The 22,759-nt window shown below is 38.9% G+C and overlaps 1 protein-coding gene across 2 annotated transcripts in view; it reads left to right on the forward strand.

The window, feature by feature from the left end:
- The window catches only part of HADHB (hydroxyacyl-CoA dehydrogenase trifunctional multienzyme complex subunit beta), a 38,501-nt gene extending 17,946 nt beyond the window's left edge, over window positions 1-20,555 (forward strand). For both annotated transcript variants that reach the window (XM_020288642.2, XM_012788157.3), the window contains exons 6-16: window positions 4,662-4,761; window positions 8,563-8,650; window positions 10,468-10,655; window positions 11,016-11,196; window positions 11,796-11,917; window positions 13,986-14,065; window positions 14,144-14,191; window positions 15,154-15,241; window positions 15,602-15,676; window positions 16,436-16,600; window positions 19,995-20,555. In XM_020288642.2, coding sequence (XP_020144231.1) covers window positions 4,662-4,761; window positions 8,563-8,650; window positions 10,468-10,655; window positions 11,016-11,196; window positions 11,796-11,917; window positions 13,986-14,065; window positions 14,144-14,191; window positions 15,154-15,241; window positions 15,602-15,676; window positions 16,436-16,600; window positions 19,995-20,030 — 1,171 coding nt within the window. In that variant the 3' untranslated portion in view covers window positions 20,031-20,555. The remainder of the gene's footprint in view (window positions 1-4,661; window positions 4,762-8,562; window positions 8,651-10,467; window positions 10,656-11,015; window positions 11,197-11,795; window positions 11,918-13,985; window positions 14,066-14,143; window positions 14,192-15,153; window positions 15,242-15,601; window positions 15,677-16,435; window positions 16,601-19,994) is intronic.
- The last annotated feature ends 2,204 nt before the right edge of the window (window positions 20,556-22,759 follow it).

Consider the following 22,759-nt stretch of genomic DNA (forward strand, 5'->3'; position numbering starts at 1 on the left):
TAAAAATGTAAAATTAGATGTGGTTAAATGAGATTGGGCTTGATGAATAATTTGGTGAGAATCATTAAATGTATTGCTATTTCTAGGGTGGAAATAACATGTGAGGCATTATCTCATTCATTTTCCATTGACATTTTGCCTTTGTGTTCTTCAACCAGCCACAATTTTTCCTAGTTTGGAGAAATTCTTCAGTTGAACTTTCTCTGCCCATTGTAACTTTTGTTCTTTTCTTTCTTTTCTGGCCAGATTTCAAGTTTGAGTGAAAGTAGCAGTTGCTTCTTTCTACTTACTATCCATTTTCTCCCTAATTTCATGATAATCATTTCCATTCCCATTGCTTTACAGTAACCATACTTTAGAATCTTCTCTCTCCCTTTTTTTTTTTGTTTTGAGAAAGAGTCTCACTCTGTTGCCCAGGCTAGAGTGCCGTGGCATCAGCCTAGCTCACAGCAACTTCAAACCCCTGGGTTCAAGCAATCTTTCTGCCTCAGCCTCCCAAGTAGCTGGGACTACAGGCATGCGCCACCATGCCCTGCTAATTTTTTTCTATATATTTTTAGTTGGCCAATTAATTTCTTTCTATTTTTAGTAGAGACGAGTCTTGCTCTTGCTCATGCTGGTTTCCAACTCCTGACCTTGAGCGATCCTACCAACTCTGCCTCCCAGAGTGCTAGGATTACAGGCATGAGCCACCGCGCCTGACCTAGAATCTTCTCTTAATAAGGACTTTGTGATTACAAAATGAACCAGTCTTTTCTCAGGCCTCTCTCTCTCTGTACTCTATAACATTTGACACCATAAACTATACTCACCTGTCTTCTGTTGACTTATTAATATTATGAATCTATGATTTTCCTTCTATCTCCTGACTGATTCTTCTCTACTTAAAAAAAAAAACAACTGAATCTCCCCCTCTTCCTTTATTTTAATGGTATTTTGCAAGTTAGTCCTTTGAGCTTTGCGTTTCTCTGTATGCATGCTTTCCCTTAAAAATCTATCTACTTGGCCGGGCACAGTGGCTCACGCCTGTAATCCTAGCTCTCTGGGAGGCCGAGGCGGGCGGATTGCTCAAGGTCAGGAGTTCAAAACCAGCCTGAGCAAGAGCGAGACCCCGTCTCTACTATAAATAGAAAGAAATTAATTGGCCAACTGATATGTATATAAAAAAAATTAGCCGGGCATGGTGGCGCATGCCTGTAGTCCCAGCTACTCGGGAGGCTGAGGCAGAAGGATCGCTCTAGCCCAGGAGTGTGAGGTTGCTGTGAGCTAGGCTGACGCCACGGCACTCACTCTAGCCTGGACAACAAAGCGAGACTCTGTCTCAAAATAAAATAAAATAAATAAATAAATAACACTTCTGCCCTAAATAATTCAGCATTTATCTCCTAAGAATAGGACAGTGGTATTGCTAACCACAGTATCATTACCATAGTTAAGGTAACAGTGCTTCCATAACTTAATATCTGGTTCATGTTCAGATCCCTGCAATTGTTTCAAGAATGTCTTTAAAAAAATTTTTTTTATGTCTCTTTAGCTTCTTTTAATTTAGAACATTTCTTTCTCCCCCATGACATTGACTTTTTATTTTTTTTAAATTTTTTTTTTGGGGGGAGGGGGACAGAGTCTCGCTTTGTTGCCCAGGCTAGAGTGAGTGCCGTGGCATCAGCCTACCTCACAGCAACCTCAAACTCCTGGGCTCAAGCAATCCTTCTGCCTCAGCCCCCCCGAGTAGCTGGGACTACAGGCATGCACCACCATGCCTGGCTAATTTTTTTTTTCTATATATATTAGTTGGCCAATTAATTTCTTTCTATTTATAGTAGAGACAGGGTCTCGGTCTTGCTCAGGCTAGTTTTGAACTCCTGACCTCGAGCAATCCGCCCGCCTCGGCCTCCCAGAGTGCTAGGATTATAGGCATGAGCCACCACGCCCGGCTGACATTGACTTTTTGAAAGGTTCAGACCAGCTGTCCTATAGAATGTTCCACATTCTAGATGTTTCTTCATGAGGATATTTAACTTGCCTCTCCTCTGAATTTCCTGTAAACTAGAGATTATGTCTAGAGGCTTGATTAGATTCAGGCTAACCAATTTTTTGGTAAGAATGCTTCATGGGTAAAGCAGCACATCACATCACATCAAGAAGTATATGATACCTGATACTAAATGTAACCACTTGATCGTGGTGGTCAGACTGCCAGATCTTTTGATTGTAAAGGTTAACTTTACCTTTTACAATTAGTAAGTAATCTGTAAAGTTATATGTTAGCACTATGCAAATATCTTATTACCCCGACAACCTTTTTCTTTTTTTTTTTTTTTTGAGACAGAGTCTCCCTTTGTTGTCCAGGCTAGAGTGAGTGCCGTGGCGTCAGCCTAGCTCACAGCAACCTCAAACTCCTGGGCTCGAGTGATCCTCCTGCCTCAGCCTCCCGAGTAGCTGGGACTACAGGCATGCGCCACCATGCCCAGCTAATTTTTTATATATATATCAGTTGGCCAATTAATTTCTTTCTATTTATAGTAGAGACGGGGTCTCGCTCTTGCTCAGGCTGGTTTTGAACTCCTGACCTTGAGCAATCCGCCCGCCTCGGCCTCCCAAGAGCTAGGATTACAGGCATGAGCCACAGCTCCCGGCCTTTTTTTTTTTTTTTTTAAGACAGATTCTTACTCTGTTGCTCAGGCTAGAGTGCAGTGGTGTCATCATAGCTCACTGCAGCCTTGAACACCTGGGCTCAAGTGATCTTCCTGCCTCAGCCTACCTAATAGCTGGGATTTCAGGCATAGGCCACCAGGCCCAGCAAATTTTTCTATATTTTGTAGAGATGAGGGTCTCGCTATTGCGTCGGCTGGTCTCAAACTCCAGACCTCAAGCAATCCTCCTGCCTTGGCCTCCCAAAGTGCTAGAATTACAGGTGTGAGCTACTATTGAGCCCGGCCTCCCAACCACGTTTTACCAGGTGGTTTTTGGTATCCATAGAGATTACAAATTTATGGTTTTTCTAATTCTATTATTCCTTCTACATTTATTGGCTGGCATTTTTCCATGAAGAACAGCTTTCTTTTTTTTTTAATCGATGAGGATTTATGGATTTTTATTTATTTATTGTGTTATAGCCAAGTTTAATCATTATTTGTTTTGAAGCTCAGATTATCCCACATTTTATCTGTGGTAGTGCCTTCAAGTTGACTCCTGTGTCTCTTTTGTTTTTTAGTGTAATATTATTTGTTGAGGTCTGATTTGCATACAATAAAATATACAGATTTTAAGTTTATTGTTTGATGAGTTTTGGCAAATGTGTATACCCATGCTCCCGTTTTTGGTATATCCCATTTGTTTTTGAGTGCTTCCTTCCCTTTAACACAAAAAAGATGAATGAGATTCCCTTGTACTTTGCCTCAGACCTGATATCAGTCACTTTTTAAAATAACTCTTGTCCTTTTAATGGGGAATAGCAATTAAATACCAAGTTTGGGTTCACGGAGTACTCCTTTCTGCTGGAGTGTTTTTGCGTTCGGTTTCTATCCATGAGCAGAACTAGAATATATGTATTCAATTATTTATTTATATTGATATTTCAAATTTATATTTAAAAAACCTGTAACTTTTTCTCTTTGATTTTTTTTTTTTTTTTTTTTTTTTGAGACAGAGTCTCACTTTGTTGCTCAGGCTAGAGTGAGTGCCGTGGCATCAGCCTAGCTCACAGCAACCTCAATCTCCTGGGCTCAAGCGATCCTCCTGCCTCAGCCTCCCGAGTAGCAGGGACTACAGGCCTGCGCCACCATGCCCAGCTAATTTTTTTGTATATATATTTTTAGTTGGTCAATTAATTTCTTTCTATTTTTAGTAGAGACGAGGTCTTGCTCAGGCTGTTTTCGAACTCCCAACCTTGAGCAATCCGCCCGCCTCGGCCTCCCAGAGTGCTAGGATTACAGGCGTGAGCCACCGCGCCTGGCTGTCTTTGATTTTATATTTGCCTTCTTCTCTCTTTTTACTGAAAACTTTGATTCTTACTAACATTAATAAGTTTACTTATCTATTTTATCCTATGTGAAATTATTTCGAATGTTTCTTCTATAAATTCTCATTACCAATTGAGCATCAAATGTTAATTTTTTAAATCACTCATTCATTTCTTCTTTCATAAGGTGTCAAATGCCTGTCAAATTATAGAAAAGAGGGCTGGGCGAGGTGGCTCACACCTGTAATCCTAGCTCTCTGAGAGGCCGAGGCGGGTGGATCGTTTGAGCTCAGGAGTTTAAAACCAACCTGAGCAAGAACGAGACCCTGCCTCTAGTATAAATAGAAAGAATTTAATTTGGCCAACTAATACATATAGAAAAAATTAGGCAGGCATGGTGGCACATGCCTGTAGTCCCAGCTACTCAGGAGGCTGAGACAGAAGGATTGCTTGAGCCCAGGAGATTGAGGTTGCTGTGAGCTAGGCTGATGCCACGGCACTCACTCTAGCCTGGGCAACAAAGTGAGACTCTGTCTCAAAAAAAAAAAAAAAAATTAAAAAAAAAAAAAAAGAAAAGATATAGTCTCTTCTCTTTTAAATTCAAGGTTAATATTTTAAAGAAATGTAATATTTTATATGATGATCTCTGGCACTACCTTGATGTGTGAAATGTTTCTTTGCTTTGGATTTCTGCTTCCAGGGGGTTGTTGCATCAGACCAGTGTTCCAAAGGAAGTTGTTGATTATATCATCTTTGGGACAGTTATTCAAGAAGTGAAAACAAGCAATGTGGCTAGAGAGGTGAGTAAAACTTTATGTTGTTTAGAGATTGATTGGAGGATCAACTTGAATTTCAACTAATAAAGTTTACTTCATAAGAGCCTTTAAAATCTATTAGGTAAAATTATATTTGACCTAAAATGTGATTGCAGAACTTGAATAATGAGTGGTATTTAATGTTTAAAAGAATTATGCTATAAAATAAATGACATATAGTATTAATATATTACTTAATTATACTTAACTATAAATCAAATCAATTATTTGAGCTGGTTTAGGAATTTGTCTCTCGTGTTAGGCAAATAGAGATTATGGCAAAATATGCTGATGTTACTTTTAGTAATGTTAGATATCATGGCTTCTGATTAATTTAAAATTTTAACATTTTGCAAAAAAGCTAATTTCATAACTTGGTTTTTGTTAGTTGGAGGTAGCCTTGCTTATTCATTTGTTCCTGTTGAACAGATGACACGTTAAGGCAGTTTCGTTTTTTTTAAACTATTTCACAAGAGTTTACTTTTGCCCTACTTGGCATATCTCCATGTAGTGTTTATTGGGCAACCTAGATAATGACAGGCCTTGGAACTTTCTGTGACATGTCCTACAGGCATTTCACAGTGAATAGTCCAAACATGTCTTCTGGGCTTTGTTTCAATTTGAAAGTGATTAGTTGGATAAACTTGGCACCACAGCATGTCTCAGTGTGCTATTCATTTTCCTTATTTCTGGTCTGTGCGTGCCATATTGTTGTGTTAAGTGTAATTGTGAGAGTAATAACTTCCATTGCTGTTAGCCAGGAGAGGAGGGCAAATGAGCAGGACTGAAAGTATTTGTTCTGCTCTATCTTTGTGCCAGTCAACAAATGTTAAAACTAGAAGGCCTGGCATTACTGAAACCCACAAAATCAACTGTATGTTGTTGGAGGTCAGGAAAGAATTAAGAAGAGGAAGAGATTTTTCCCTCCCCCTCAGAAATTTTTTGCTTTTCCCTGGACCTTCACATTTCTCAGTGTATCAAATGTGACAATTTCATGAGTATATCAGGCCGTTACATATTTTCAACTTTTATATTCTAAAAATATAACCAAGTGACTTTTATAAGAGCACTTAAAAAGTAAATATCATTTTTGTTTCAATTTTCCCTATGTTTCAGTTCTTCTTTCCTAAAACTAAAATCACAATGTTCTTTTCTGGATTTTCTCCTGGAAATTTTACATTGATTCGCAAATCTCAGCTGTTGATTGACATGAGGCTGATTCCCTCTCCTTGCCCTATACTAATGCCAGTTCTGTTGTGCTCAAGGTTATTTTTTCAGCGGCTACAGGTAAAGGTTGGGTTGTGGAGATATGTTATAGGAATGTCACTTTAAAGTTCTATTTTAACCTAAAAGCTAACATGATTTCCAGCTAAAGAATTTCTTTAGGACCTGTTGTCTGTATTAATAATGTTAACATAAAATTCGAAAAGGCTTCTGGTATTTCCATGAACCTGACTTTTATTGAAAGGACTCAGCATATTTCCCTGCTCTCCGACTTAGAGGCATCTTCCTTCTTTTCCTTTAGTGCCTTGAGAGTTATTCAGACTTTAGGGTCACTAGCAGCCACCTCCATTTAAAGCTCTTTCAGTCCTGAGAGTCATCTAGGGCCAAGGGCAACACGTTAGAAAGGCCCTCACGAGGATCAGTCCATTATGACCACACCCTTACACTTGCCCCACTTTGGAGCTCTTCTCTCCGGCTCCCTGAAGATTTGCCTCTCTCCTTTTGGATTGATTTGCACTGGGAGGCTGATGTGCGGTTGCAGGCAGTAGTTTTCAGCAAAGTAGATCGGGCACTTAGTGTCAGGCCTACCTGGAAAGACCAGAATAAGGCCACGTTGCATGTACAACATTATAACACATTTCTATTTCTATAGATTATGGTAAATAGTATAAAAGTAATATAAAGGTAAAAATCAGCTAAGAAACATTGAACCTCTAATCTAGACTTTGAAAACATATTTAGCTTACCAAATTGCAGGAGAGTTTGTATTCTGAGGATAATTAAATAGTTTCAGAAAAAGATCATTAAAATTGAATTCTCCATAATGGGATCTGGAATTTCATAGTAATTAATGTGTAGGTGTGTACTAGAGGGGGAGTGGAAGCTTTATTTTTTTAAATTAAAAAAAATTTTTTTTTTTGAGAAAGAGTCTTACTGTGTCACCTAGGCTAGAGTGCAGTAACATCATCATATAAATAGCTCACTGCAATCTCAAACTCCTGGGCTCCAGCCATCTTCCTGTCCTCCTGCCTTAGCCTCCCAAGTAGCTGGGACTATAGGCATGCACTATCACTCTCAGCTAATTTTTCTATTTTTTGTAGAGACAGAGTCTTGTTCTTGTTCAGGCTGGTCTCAAACTCTCGGCTTCAAGCAATCCTCCTACCTCGGGGAAGCTGTATTTTTAAAGTGAAACTTTAATTACATAATTAAGAATACATAATTTGTTTATGTAATTCTTTTTTTTTTTTTTTGAGACAGAGTCTCACTTTGTTGCCCAGGCTAGAGTGAGTGCCGTGGCATCAGCCTAGCTCACAGCAACCTCAAACTCCTGGGCTCAAGCGATCCTCCTGCCTCAGCCTCCCAAGTAGCTGGGACTACGGGCATGTGCCACCATGCCCGGCTAATTTTTTCTATATATATATTAGTTGGCCAGTTAATTTTTTCTATTTATAGTAGAGATGGGGTCTTGCTCTTGCTCAGGCTGGTTTTGAACTCCTGACCTCGAGCAATCCGCCCACCTCGGCCTCCCAGAGTGCTAGGATTACAGGCGTGAGCCACCGCGCCCGGCCTGTAATTCTTAATTATATAAACAAAAATGGAATCAGGCATTGATTTTTTTGTCAGCATAACTTCTCTAATGGTATAATAAAATTATAGATGGCCTCATTTCATGTTCGACATTTACTGTGCCATCATAATATGAACAATTTTTGCAAGATTAATGGAGAGCCTCAGTTTTTCAATTTCAGATTACAAATTATTCTCTTTTGAATCATCTGTTATATCATCAGCAGGCCAGTTTTCTCTTTTCCAGTTGTTAACTGGTCTGACCCTTATTTGTCAGAGGCCCACTTGGGACTCTGGCAGTTCTCCAGAGTTTCTTTCATCAAGTTGGGCTTCTATATATTTGGCAAGTTTTCCAGTTCTAGTCTGCATTGGATCTACAGTGTGCTATCTGGAGTTTCAGATGGTCTGTGAGAGCAACCAGCTGGCAGTGAGCAGAGAGAGGGATAGAAAGCTGGCAGGGACCTGAGTGGGAACTCTGCTTAGGAATGGTCAGTTCTTCTGACGTCATTTTCATGTTTGATGACTTTTGCTTTACCACTAAGCTTTATAACTCATCATGAGGCCTGATAACACAGATCATGAGGACCCCACCCCATAGTGTATTTCATCATTCATTCCATCAACCGTCTTTAACAGGTTTCTTTAAGTGTATTTGAAAATTTAAACAAGTTGAAATCAAATTATATATTGATATCCTTGAAGGCTCTGAGCAAAGCATTGCTAAGACATTAGGTGAGATAGAAGAATTGTGTAGCCTTCTATGCCACGCTGTAAAACAGCCACCAAGAATTTGGCAGAGTGCCTGTAAATTAATGGCAAGATGAAAAATTAGTAAACCATTTCTGTGATGGGCTTAATTTTATTTTAAATATTGCTCTATAGAATAGTAGACTGAAGTGCTTTCCTGAGTTACCACACAGAAGTAGTGCTCAGAGCATCATTTACATGGCTCACTTCATTCATAAGTGATGGTTTCATTCATTGTATTTCCTGAAGGCTGCCCTCGGAGCTGGCTTCTCTGACAAGACTCCCGCTCACACTGTCACCATGGCTTGCATCTCTGCCAACCAAGCCATGACCACAGGTATGTTTAAATGAAAGCACAAGGTATACCTTAATTTTCCTTTTTTCTTTTACATGGTCATTAAAAAATATTCTTGGCTGGGCATGGTGGCTCATGCCTGTAATCCTAGCACTCTCGGAGGCCGATGCGGGTGATTGTTCGAGCTTAGGAGTTCGAGACCAGCCTGAGCAAGAGCGAGACCCTGTATCAACTAAAAACAGAAAGAAATTAGCTGGACAACTAAAAATATATAGAAAAAATTAGCCAGGCATGGTGGCGCATGCCTGTAGTCCCAGCTACCTGGGAGGCTGAGGCAGGAGGATCACTTGAGCCTAGGAGTTTGAGGTTGCTGGGTGCTGGGAGCGAGGCTGACGCCACAGCACTCTAGCCTAGGCAACAGAGTGAGACTCTGTCTCAAAAAAAAAAAAAAAAAAAAGTACTCTCAACAGAAGTAAAAGATTAGTACAGATCTCTACATTTGTGTTTTTTTAAAAAATCAGGTCACATTTAAAATTTTGTTTTTTGGCAGTAGTTCTCAACCTTTTTCCTGCTCTCCATACATGAGGCATACAGCTGTTGATGCAGTTCCTCCATCAGCAGTGTGTCTGGCTGCAGTGGGGACTATGAACTGGAGGACTGTGTCTCTAGAACGGTGCTTCAGAATCTGAGATGTGAATAGTTTATAACCTTCTAGGTTTTAAACCCACATGATTCTGATATGATACTTCTCCACTAAGATGGGGTCCTCTCCCCTCCACCACCCCACCATAGTTATAAGTCACTGTTTTAGATAGTGTAACTCTTTCCTTCGCTTTCTCCCCACACCCTGGGCATTTTTATAAATCGTTGTAAATTCTCCTAACAAACTTTATCAAAATTGTGGGACATTTTGTAGCATCAGCCTTCAGTGTGAAAAGACAGGAAACCTGAAAGATTTAGTAGTCATATGCTCATTTAGTGACATCAGGGCCGGGTTGGGCAGCCCACACCATGGGTGGCAGGGAATGATGCTAGAGGCAGTGAGCAGGGGTGTTTCCCGCTCTAGGCAGCACATGACCAACTCCCAGTTAGAGAAACAGAATACTAGCCAGTGGCCATAAAGAGGGAAAAGGCGGCTGCCTCATATTTCAAAGGCCAAAATTTCTCTGGCTTGTGGTAAAAATTAACATTTTCTTTGTAGGAAAAAAATCTTTCTGAAAACTAAAGCCAGGAACATATAAAATACACAAGATGTTCTGGTTTAGAGTATGATTTGTTTGAGAGTTGGTCTAATAGCTATTTCCAGAAGTTGATGCCCACGTGGCTGAATGAAACTTGTTTTTCTCTAGTGTGTGGAATATGCTTTTAGTCATTTTTTTTTTTTTTTTTGAGACAGAGTCTCACTTTGTTGCTCAGGCTAGAGTAAGTGCCATGGCATCAGCCTACCTTACAGCAACCTCAAACTCCTGGGCTCAAGCAATCCTACTGCCTCAGCCTCCCAAGTAGATGGGACTACAGGCATGTGACACCATGCCTGACTAATTTTTTCTATATATATATATTTAGTTGGCCATTTAATTTCTTTCTATTTATAGTAGAGACGGTGTCTCGCTCTTGCTCAGGCTGGTTTCAAACTCCTGACCTCGAGCAATCTGCCCACCTTGGCCTCCCAGAGTGCTAGGATTACAGGCGTGAGCCACCTCGCCCGGCCGCTTTTAGTCATTTCAAACAATTCTTAATCCCTCTGAAAACATGGAAACTTTTAATTACAGATGTACAAAGCTGATAACTGTTGTCCAACTTTTTAATCCAGAAGCTTAAATTTCAATGGTATGTTATTTATAATCTGTGCCCTGTAGGTGTTGGCTTGATTGCCTCTGGCCAGTGTGATGTCATCGTGGCAGGTGGTGTAGAGTTAATGTCTGATGTCCCTATTCGTCATTCAAGAAAAATGAGGAAAATGATGCTTGATCTCAATAAGGCCAAGACCCTGGGCCAGAGACTGTCTTTAATCTCTAAATTCAGATTGAATTTCCTATCACCTGAGGTAAGACTTGTGAACTTTATGTAAATAAAGACTTGTGTTTCCAGAGCATCCCACTGCAGAGATTTAGAATTAGGTATGACAGTGTGGGCTCTGGTGTGCTCTAATAGTAGTAGGGTCTCTTAATTACAGAGAAGGGTAATTTGATCAAGATGGGGAAAAAAGCAACAGTCGTTAGAAAATTTGTGAGCCCTTGTCAGAGGGCTCTTTAGAGAGCTGCTTGCAAAGAGCTTCTCTTGTTTTGGTCTTGATTTATAGATGGTAAACAGACAGACTTTAGCTTTTCCGAATAACACAGAACAATGCTAGGTGTTGTATAACACCTGTTAAGTGTCCCTGCTCTTTGGATGTCCCCTTTCCTAGCTCCCTGCAGTGGCTGAGTTCTCTACCAGTGAGACCATGGGCCATTCTGCAGACCGACTGGCTGCTGCCTTTGCTGTTTCTCGACTGGAGCAGGATGAATATGCACTGCGTTCTCACAGTCTGGCCAAGAAGGCGCAGGATGAAGGGCTCCTTTCTGATGTTATACCCTTCAAAGTACCAGGTAAAACAGGATGCTTCGTAATACTTATTAGGGAGTTCTGAATTACTTGAATTGCTCAAAAAAAAAAAAAAAAAGAAAGAAAAGACAAGACTTCGATAAGTGTGTTGATTATGTTTCCATAATGCTCAGCCTTTATTCTTAAACATGGACTCAAGTTTCAATTTATGAACAATAGGTAAACATTTTTTTCACAAGTGTTTGTAAGAGTCTCCTTTTGGACCTTCCTTATATATTTTTGTTCTTATTAATACATATATGCCAATTTTTAAAAGTCCTGATTCATCTGACTTATGTTTAGAATAGCCAAATGTGAATAAATGTCTTAAAAAAATAGGGTGTCCATTTTTTTTAAGTAAACCATTTAGATGATTTCGCAAATGTCTTAAGAGTTTACTTTAAAATTTGATGACATCTTGATAACAATAAAAGATTTTCTTTCTAGTGAATAGATAAGGTTTATATTTCATTTGTTCTTGTAATTTTTAAAGCATATTTCTCTTAGCACGAAATTAACTGGAAAAAAAAAGCAAGCATATTTCTCTGGAGAAAATATATAATGCTTATAGTTCCCTAGAGTTAAAAAGTTCCTGTTTTTATAGGAAAAGATACAGTTACCAAAGATAATGGTATCCGTCCTTCCTCGCTGGAGCAGATGGCCAAACTAAAACCTGCATTCATCAAGCCCTATGGCACAGTGACAGCTGCAAATTCTTCTTTCCTGGTAACTGCTATTTGTGTTTAATAGTGACTTTTATATTTCTGTACTCTCAATAGAAAAGCCTAAAATAGATTTTTTTGGTGTGTATTATGAATAGAGGCTTAAAAATATAGTTTTACATTATAAAGATGATATTAAAGTGGAATCATTTAAAAAAAAAATAGAATCATCGTTTTAAGGCCTCAGAAATCAACTAATCCAGCCAGCATTCTGCTACAAAAGCTATTCTCTTCAGGCACTAAAGCAGTCAAAAAAATTTTATTGCCTGTGCTGGGCCCTGGAGATGAAAAGAGCAGATAATTGCAATATAGCGAGAAAGTACTATAATGGCTATAAGCATAGGCTATTGAAGAAAATAAATAGAGGGCCCCTGACCCAGACAAGGGTAGTCAGGGAGGCATCTTAGAAGAGGTGCCACCTGAGCAGCAAATCTTGAAGTAAGAGTAAAAGCCAGTTGAAGAAGTGTTGAAAAAAGCATTCTAGGAAAAGAGAACAGCAAATGCAAAATCAAGGAGGTATGACAGCAAAGGGCTTCTTTGGAGAAAAGCTAGGTTGGAGCAAAGGATATGAATTAGGAAGTCATAGAAGATGAGAAAAAGTAGGTAGAAAGAGAAACAGGGTACCTTTCTAGCTCTGATTGTTATAAACTGACCCCAAAATTATTTTTCCATAAGCATCATGGAATAAATCCAGCCCTATATTTTGTTTTGTTGTATATTTTTTACTCATGCCCATGTAGCTTGGTATCCTTCTTTGTTTTGACTCCTCAATTAAACACCCCTGTTGATTCCACTGTGCTTGTAAGATGTACTCACTCACCTTGGGCGTAGTCTTCTGGAGCTAGGCCAGCTGGTCAATGTTTCTCTTACAGTATAACTCCCCTACCCAGCCATAAAGTCTGGGAACAGGCAGATGTGTGACATACTTGCCCATGGTAAGTGGCTAATGCCTGCTCTCAGTGGGCTAGGGGAAGGGTACCTGGAGTGGTTCCAACAGGATGGTGCACTATCCCATTAAGCCCAAGTGGTGAAGGACTGGTTAGATGATCATTTCCAAAACCAAATTGGATGATAGTGCCATGTGACATGGGCTACACTTGCCAGATCTGAATCCCCTTGATTACTTCTGGGGTTTGCTAAAGGTCCAGGTTTATGCAGTGAGAATCAGAGACACAGATCAGCGGCAACACATCACAGATACATGGATTTTTCAGAAACTTGTTAATGCACTGATTGATTCATTTCAACATTGAACATATGATTAATACAGTGTCCATAAATTGCTTATTATGTATCATCATCTGTCTTTTCAGGCTTTATGGCCACCCTGTTGGTGGCTACATAGTCTCTTTAGGGTTGCTAGATTATAAAAATATAGTAGAGTATGGTAGAACTTGTTTGATTTTGTAAACTATAGAGTAGTTTCCTTTTCTTTGGGATTCTAGATTTTGGGGGAATCTTTTTCGTTTTTGAAGTAATGCTAAAGGGCTTTTTCTCCAGGCGTACTTTTTTGTCCAACTTCTCTGTTGTCATTGGGGAAGAAATGTATGGGATATGTCCAAAGAGGAAAGACTGTGTGTGGTTCTAATGTTCTCAGCTGCCCAGCTGTTCCTTCTCTTCCCATTGGTTTGCTTGTTATAGAGTTTTTAAATAGAAGAAAATCAGTTAGAAGCCACAGAAAGGATGCAACTGAGAAACAGCCCCAAAAAATGTAAAAAGAAATTTAATAAATAAGAAGTTTATTTATTTTAGCTTATATTTTGTGCCAATAGCTGAAAACTCTGGCTTATGTTTGTTATGAGTACATATTTTTAAAGTTTGCTCTTTTTTGTCCATTTTGATAATTATGATACTTTTGAAAAGGCTTGTTGACCCTCATCCTCCAGAAATGAGTCAGTGTGTGTGTTTGAATTATGATTTAGTGGTGGATATGATGAAATAAGTGTTGTATAGAATCACTGTTTAAATATAACGAGTTAGTAGATTTAGGAGCTGGACATGGAAGATGGCTGTAGAAAGGCCTCCGGACAGGCTAAAGCATTTTAACATTATTGTTCTGGTTAACATTTCAGACTGATGGCGCATCTGCAATGCTGATTATGGCAGAGGAAAAAGCTCTGGCCATGGGTTATAAGCCAAAGGCATATTTGAGGTAAAGTGATAGTTCGAGTGAATTGCCTCTGATTTCTTTATTTTATTACTGGAGCTAACCTCTCTATTTTTTACCTAGGGATTTTGTGTATGTGTCTCAGGATCCAAAAGATCAACTTTTACTTGGGTATGTAGCAGTTTATATCCTTGAACTATAATCCATTTGACTACCCACATTTATTTCACTGAGTTCATAATTGGTTTGTGGGCGGGTTATTAAAAAATACTAATTATCCTTTATGTTGGACATAGTTTTATAGCTTTGTATTATTTTCCATTTTTTTCTACACATTTTACTTATTTCTTTTGCTGCCTGGCTAGAGTGCTATGGCATCAGCCTAGCTCACAGCAACCTCAAACTCCTAGGCTCAAGCGATCCTTCTGCCTCTGCCTCCCAAGTAACTGGGACTACAGGAATGTGTCACCATGCCCAACTAATTTTTTCTATATATATATTTTTAGTTGTCCAGCTAATTTTTTTCTATTTTTTTAGTAGAGACGGGGTCTTGCTCTTGCTCAGGCTGGTCTTGAACTCCTGAGCTCAAACGATCCACCCGCCTCAGCCTCCCAGAGTGCTAGGATTATAGGCATGAGCCACCATGCTCGGCCCACATTTTACTTATTATGTATATATAACTTTGTATTCTTTTTTCATTAAGATGTTATAAGCAATTTTTCATATTGTCACATAGTCTGCTATACAATCTTAATAGCCTATTACAAGAGCCTCCTAATATTTAGACTCTCTCCCCTTCACAAGGCTCCAGCCTAGCCTCACTGGCCTCCATTGTGACCTTTCCCCACCTTGCCCTTTGAACTCTGTTCTTTTAGCTTTTTATTTTATTAGCTTGTCCTTGTCCTTCATTTGTTTATTATCTGTTTTCCCTGACTATAGAATTTAACTTAATAAGAGCAGAGGGCAGGTCTGTTAAGTTCACTATTATATCCCCAACACTTAATATTTATATAACAGAATCAATGAGTGAGTAAAGGATATTATAATACTCATGTAAAACTCAGTCTGGGGAATATGAAGGCACTCTTGGGATAAAAATTAAAGTTTTAAGATATTATTTTTTTTCTTTTCAGACCAACATATGCTACTCCAAAAGTTCTGGAAAAGGCAGGATTGACCATGAATGATATTGACGCTTATGAATTTCACGAAGCTTTCTCAGTAAGTCCTTTGAAAGGCACATATGAAAGGACTACAGTCATAAAAAAAATGGAGTCCATGTTTGTGGGAGAGAGCAACACAAGGTTTATAATATTAGTAAAACAGAGGTGGAGCTTTATGTTTTAAGTACTGACTTAGATTGCTGGGAGGGGAAAGTCGAGGGAACCAAGGGCTGCACATACGGTGTTGGAAGACATTCCTTCTAGACCTTCAAAAGTGCCAAATTGTTTCTTTAGATAATTTTCACTGAAAACTGATTTAAATATTTACTCAACTTTAAAGTTACACAAACCCATGTCTAAAATAAAGCCTAAAGGAACATTAATAACAAGATCCTTATTGAATTATTTTCCCATCTAGGGTCAAATTTTGGCTAATTTTAAAGCCATGGATTCTGATTGGTTTGCACAAAACTACATGGGTAGAAAAACCAAGGTAAGTTTCTGATAAAAAATATATATTTGTATTTCCAAAGCATATTAATATTTGGTGCTTATTTACCTGCTAATAAGAATATGAAGGAGAAAGCTGCTGCTTTTGAAAAATGTTGTGTTTCTTTAAATAAATTTATTTCTTAGTTTAAAAATAGTTCCTGGAAACTCTTCAGCAAAAATAAAAGTAAAATCTTATGTTGTCTTTTTTTTTTTGTTTGTTTGAGACAGAGTCTCACTTTGTTGCCCAGGCTAGAGTGAGTGCCGTGGCGTCAGCCTGGCTCACAGCAACCTCAATCTCCGGGGCTCAGCGATCCTACTGCCTCAGCTTCCTGAGTAGCTGGAACTACAGGCATGCGCCACCATGCCCGGCTAATTTTTTTGTATATATGTATTTTTAGTTGGTCAATTAATTTATTTCTATTTTTGGTAGAGACGGGGTCTGACTCAGGCTGGTTTCGAACTCCTGACCTTGAGCAATCCGCCCACCTCGGCCTCCCAAAGTGCTAGGATTACAGGCGTGAGCCACCACGCCCAGCCTTATGTTGTCTTTTGTTCTTCTCATTTTGACATTAGATGAAAGATAAATGGACCCTTATCTTAAACATTGATCTAGACTGACTTTCTTTTACAGTAAAATTATGTTTGATGTGTCTATTATTAGTTATTTCTCTCTATCTCTTTACTTCCTGTTGCTAAGAACCCGGCTTGATTCTTAAGTAAACTTATCTCTACATTTTGTTTTTACTTTTGTGGGAGCCAGGTTGGAACGCCTCCTTTGGAGAAGTTTAATAACTGGGGTGGATCACTGTCCCTGGGACACCCATTTGGAGCCACTGGCTGTCGGTTGGTCATGGCGGCTGCCAACAGATTGCGGAAGGAAGGAGGCCAGTATGGCTTAGTGGCTGCCTGTGCAGCAGGAGGACAGGTATGTCACAGCGGCTTCACAGGAACCTGTGGGAAGTCACTTTCTTGGAAACAAAACAAGTTTATCACTAGCATGTTTGATTTAGTTGAGTTTGAAACATTTTTAAAGCAATATTTCTGATGACCTAGGGGGAGCCAGGTGGGAGGATATGACTACATTAATTCTGATAATTCTTTGTAAAGAAGATGCTATTTAAATCCAAACTATTTTTTTCCTCATATAATGTGTATATATTTTTGTTTATAAAATTAATTTATGCTCATTATTATGAAAGCTATGGAAAATACAAAAGGTATATAGAAAAAAGAATTACCTATATATATAATCTCCTTATCAGACATCATTAATATCTAAATATAGTCTCTTCTCTAACAATAAACTTTTTTTTTTTTTTTTTTTTTTTTGAGACAGAGTCTCACTTTGTTGCCTAGGCTAGAGTGAGTGCCATGGCGTCAGCCTAGCTCACAGCAACCTCAGACTCCTGGGCTCAAACGATCCTTCTGTCTCAGCCTCCCGAGTAGCTGGGACTACAGGCATGCGCCACCATGCCCGGCTAATTTTTTTCTATATATATTAGTTGGCCAATTAGTTTCTTTCTATTTATAGTAGAGACGGGGTCTCGCTCTTGCTCAGGCTGGTTTTGAACTCCCGACCTCGAGCAATCCGCCCGCCTCGGCCTCCCAGAGAGCTAGGATTACAGGCGTGAGCCACCGCGCCCGGCCTTTTTTTTTTTTTTTTTAGCAAAATGTTGTTTATTTTGAGCATCCAGGTGCAGATGGGTGGAGGCTGAAAAAGGCGTTCACCTAATAAACTTTTATTCATTTATCTATCATTATCTATCTATCATTTATCATGAAACCTCATCTATAAAATCTCTGCAAGAAATAAACTGTATTTCTAGAGAACTGAATTATACCTTAATTGGGGGATTAATTTACTCGATAATTTACTGCTGTTCAGCTGGGGGAAATTATGTTATTCTGACATATTTTGCCCTCTCTACATCACTTCCATTATAGATCCAACTTCCTACATGCTATAAAATTTCACTCTGGGAGTAAAATCCAAAAGGAAGACTGACTATTGGTTTTTGGGTTTTTTTAATCCTGATGTGAACAGATTTTCTTTTCTTCCAGGTTACAGAAACTTTCCGTTACTAATCAAGATGAATAAATAAGATATTTAAAAGAATAAACATCTTACATTTAAAAGTCTTTATTTATGGCTTTACCTTAGAGAGTTTGCAGAGATAAGGGGTCAGTTATTTATAAGTTGGAATGTCTTAGACTTTATGATCAGAAACATTTTTTAATCTGTATAACTTCATCTAAAGGAAACAGTGGTCACCTAAGGCTAGAACTGTCCCTCTTATCTCTCTGTGCCAGGCTTCCACTAGAGCGATAACTCATGCATATTACATACAAACATAGTGTGTAATCCATGTAGGGTAATGCCTGTTGATTTGAGTATGTATCCCCTAATTCTTTAGTGCATAGAGTGTACTAGATGCTCTTATGGATAAACAAAGAATAATACTTAGTACCTTTCTTCTAGAAGCTTACAACATAGTAAGGAAAGAAGATACGATATATCTGAGAAACTAGATGAAACTTGGCACTATTTTTTCAAGAGCCAAATGAGTGGTACCAACATCATTAGGAGATCAGAGGAAGATCTGTCACTGTAGAGCTAGAGCAGGGTTTCTCAACTTTGACATTACTAACATTTGGGGCCAGATAATTCTTTGTTGTGGGGGCTTGCGCAGTGTGTCGTAGGATGTTTAGTGTGGCCTTTACCCACCAGATAGCACTAGCAATAAACTCCTCGTCCCCCTGCCCCATATACATACACAGTTGGGACAATGAAAAATGTCTCCAGACATTGCCACATGTCCTCTGGGGAGGGTGAGAGGCTAAGTCACCCCTAGTTGAGAACCACTGACCTAGAGCAATAAAAAAATACAGAGCGTAAAAATGGAGTATTTTAAATAAAACTAGAGAAGAGTATGCCACCTTATTATGAGTCCTTCTAGGACAATCCCACATAAGTCACACTTTCCCATCCCTGCTCTTTTTTTGTTTGCTTATGCCTTTTCAGAGTACTTATCTGTTTTGAACTAGTGTGTGCTAGATTGATGACAGAAATCATGTAGCAAATCTTTAAACCCATATAGTGTTCACCTCAGGGCCTTACAAAACTGGTTCCATAGTAAACATTTGTGGGGATTGAATTGAACTTAGAAGCAGGGAGATTAGTTAGGCTATTAACTGGCTTAATGGCAGTCCAGAGGTTAGAATGAGTATGATTATCAGATAAGATTTAGACTCATGAAATCATAAATTTCTGCACTAGGTTTAAATTAAGGACATAACTAGTACATAGCACTGTTCGTAGTGCTGGAGAAGAGATATTCTACTTCTTCCCTTTGTGGTCCCTCAGATCATCTCCTTAACCTGTGTAGAATAGTGAAGAAGGGATGAGCCCACGCTTTGGAATCATCTAGACCTGGTTTCAAATCCTGGCCTTGTTACTTAATAGCTTTGTGATTTAGGTGAGCCACTTAACCTTTTAAAGTCTCAGTTTTCTCATCTAGAAATTTTCCTTATTGGCATTTACAGTATCGTGTTTATTTTTGTACAGCTAAAAAAGCACCTGTGATTGCTCATTTTATTAGCAACTATTTATAATGCATCTACTAGGAGTTAGACTCTGTATTAGACAGAGTCTATATTATAGCACAAAATATAGATATTAACATATGCATGTACATATGTATACATATGTATGTGTATATATGTATAAATATATGTGTGTCTTTGTGGTATATATGTGTGTATATATGTACACATACCTATATATTGTATGCTATTTATTTGGAGATAGGGTCTCATTCTGTCATCTAGGCTGGAGTACAGTGGCCCGATCATAGTTCATTATAACTTTGAACTCCTAGGCTCAAGTGATCCTTCCACTTCAGCCTCCTGAGTAGCTTGGACTACATGTGTGTGCCACCACACCCAGCTGATCTTCCTATTTTTTTCAGAGAATAGGGTCTTGCTGTATTGTCCTTGCTGGTCTTGAACTCATAGCCACAAGCAATCCTCCTGTCTTGGCCTCCCAAAGTGCTGGGATTGCAGGCATGAGCCACTGTATCTGGCCACTATATGCTGTTTAATTTAGGGTTCACAAAAACTCTGAAGTGGACACCATGAGTCCCATTGTATAGAGGAAATTGAGGTTCAGAATGGCTACAAACTTGCCCAAGATCACATAGTGATTGAATGGCAAAGCCAGGATCAAACTCCAAAGCCTATATTTTCCCAGGCTGCCTCTGTACTGGTGAGATTAATCACCATCCATTGTTCTAATTAAAGTGTTTTTTTTTTCTTTACAGGGCCACGCCATGATAGTGGAAGCTTATTCAAAATAATAGATGGAGAGGAGGTGACCTGAAGTTTCTGTGCAACACTCATCCCAGGCAATGCCATTTCAATGCATTACTAAGTGACATCTATAGTTCCTAGCTCCTCTTAGGAAAATAATACTGTGGCCTTCTGTTAAATACTTTGCAATTAAGCCTTGCCAGTATTCTAAGCTCTTCAATAATCACAGCTTACTCCTCTTTCAGGGATTTCTAAGTCACCAGAATCTCACACAGATATGTGTAAGTAGTTGCTTTTGTCTCTGTTGTCATTAAAGACTAAATGTGCGGTTGTAGTTAGGGAAGAAGTTAGCTGAGATTTGGAATTATCTTCATAACATTTGCAAATCATACTTGTCCCTATCTATGTCCTAAAGATAAGTATTTTCTACAAAATACAAACCAATGTGCCTAAATTAACTTAATTATGGAAAAACAATTCAGAATCTAAACATCACTGAAAACCTGTAATAAATATTTAGATACATAAATATCATGGTGGTCAACCTTAATAAAGTGGAGAATATTGGAGAACTGTTTGGCTTATTTTTTTTTAATTAAAGGGAGAAGGTGGTTCTCTTGGCTTACGGGCAAATTTTACCTTTACTTACTCATTTGTATTAATAGCTTCTAACTCTTTTGGTCGACCATGAGGCTGCTGGGACATAAAGTGGGTCCTGCTTTAGAATAACACCTTTTGTCCCCATTGCTGGACTGAAGTAAATTTAATCTGTTTGGAGATGCTTCTCTTGGTTAGGATTTAAATGAAGTGTAAAGAAGTTATTTATTTTGATCAACTACACTATACTAAATCACATGTATGCTAGTGCCTTGAAGAAGCAAAAGGCTCAGTTGTGGCCATGTGTATGAATGTTGTATAGGTCTATGAAAGTTACTGGTAATCAGAATTACCCTGTAGTTCAGGGATAGATTGGGCAGGGGACCTAGAGTTAACCTCTTACAAGGATATTTGAGGGTCCCAGTATCATTTCCCCCTGGTTTCCTTGGTAATTTCAACATAATATGAATTTTTTTTTTTTTGAGACAGAGTCTCACTTTGTTTTTTTTTTTTTTTTTTTTTTTTTTTTTAGGGGGGCCAAACCACGTGGCTTTATTATACACTCGTGGACGAGGTTCTGGGGCCCCAAGAGCAGGGGCCCCGGAAGTCGCCCCAGAGTCTCACTTTGTTGCCCAGGCTAGAGTGAGTGCTGTGGCATCAGCTTAGCTCACAGGAACCTCAAACTCCTGGGCTCAAGCAATCCTCCTGCCTCAGCCTCCCAAGTAGCTGGGACTACAGGCATGTGCCACCATGCCCGGCTAATTTTTTCTATATATATTAGTTGGCCAATTAATTTCTTTCTATTTATGGTAGAGATGGGGTCTCGCTCTTGCTCAGGCTGGTTTTGAACTTCTGACTTCGAGCTATCCGCCCGCCTCAGCCTCCCAGAGTGCTAGGATTATAGGTGTGAGCCACTGTGCCGGCCATCAACATAATATGAATTTTTAACACTGAAAATCATTATATTTACATACATATCATAAAAATCAGATAAATATAAAAGGTAAAACATATAAAACTCCACATAAATATAAAAGGTAAAAAACTTTAGAATTTAGAAAAAAACATCACTGTGACCTTAAGTTGAAGAGAAAGAGGGACTTCTTGAAGAAGACATTTAAAGTGCTAATCATAAAAGATCTATAAATTTGCCTATGTTGAAATAAGAACTTTTGTTCTTCATGTAATACAGAGTGGGGGAAAGACAAGCCACAAGTCAAGCAAAGATATCTGTAGTAGATACAGCTTACAAAGGATCTTGAATGTTTAAACAATTCCTACAAATCAATAAGTGTAAAGACAACTCAATAAGGCCGGGCGCGGTGGCTCACGCCTGTAATCCTAGCTCTCTGGGAGGCCGAGGCGGGCGGATTGCTCGAGGTCAGGAGTTCGAAACCAGCCTGAGCAAGAGCGAGACCCTGTCTCTACTATAAATAGAAAGAAATTAATTGGCCAACTAATATATACAAAAAATTAGCCGGGCATGGTGGCACATGCCTGTAGTCCCAGCTACTTGGGAGGCTGAGGCAGGAGGATCCCTTGAGCCCAGGAGTTTGAGGTTGCTGTGAGCTAGGCTGACGCCACGGCACTCACTCTAGCCTGGGCAACAAAGCGAGACTCTGTCTCAAAAAAAAAAAAAAAAAAAAAGACAACTCAATAGAAAAATGGGCAAAGGATATTAAGGCATCATCTTTTAGAAAATAATACACAAATGATGAATAAACATGAAAAGATTCTCAATAGTAATCAGGGAAAAACAAATTAAGGTCATAATGAGATACTATTGTATACCCACGAGACTGGCAAAAATTAGCAAGACTGAGAATACCATTGTTGGTGAGGACATAGAACAATAGGAGCCTCATACACTGCTGGTGAGAATGCAAATTGGTATGAGCATTTTGGAAAACAGTCTGGCACTCGTGCATTGGTGACACAAGGTCTGTGACCCAGCATTTAGGGAATAGTCCCTAAAGAAACTTGCACATGAGTCCAGGAAACATGTACAGGCCTGTTCGTAGTGGCTTTGCTTTTAGTAGCAAAATGTGGTAAATAATTCACGTTCGTTGACAGGAAAAGTTCAAAAACAAGGAAAACTAAGTAATTTCTAGGATGCCTTCATATGAAATATAGTTTCTAAAATAGTTAAGGGAAAAGAGAGAAATCTTCCTTACCAAAG

Source organism: Microcebus murinus, chromosome 3 (assembly GCF_040939455.1).
Source record: "Microcebus murinus isolate Inina chromosome 3, M.murinus_Inina_mat1.0, whole genome shotgun sequence".
NCBI lineage: Eukaryota > Metazoa > Chordata > Mammalia > Primates > Cheirogaleidae > Microcebus > Microcebus murinus.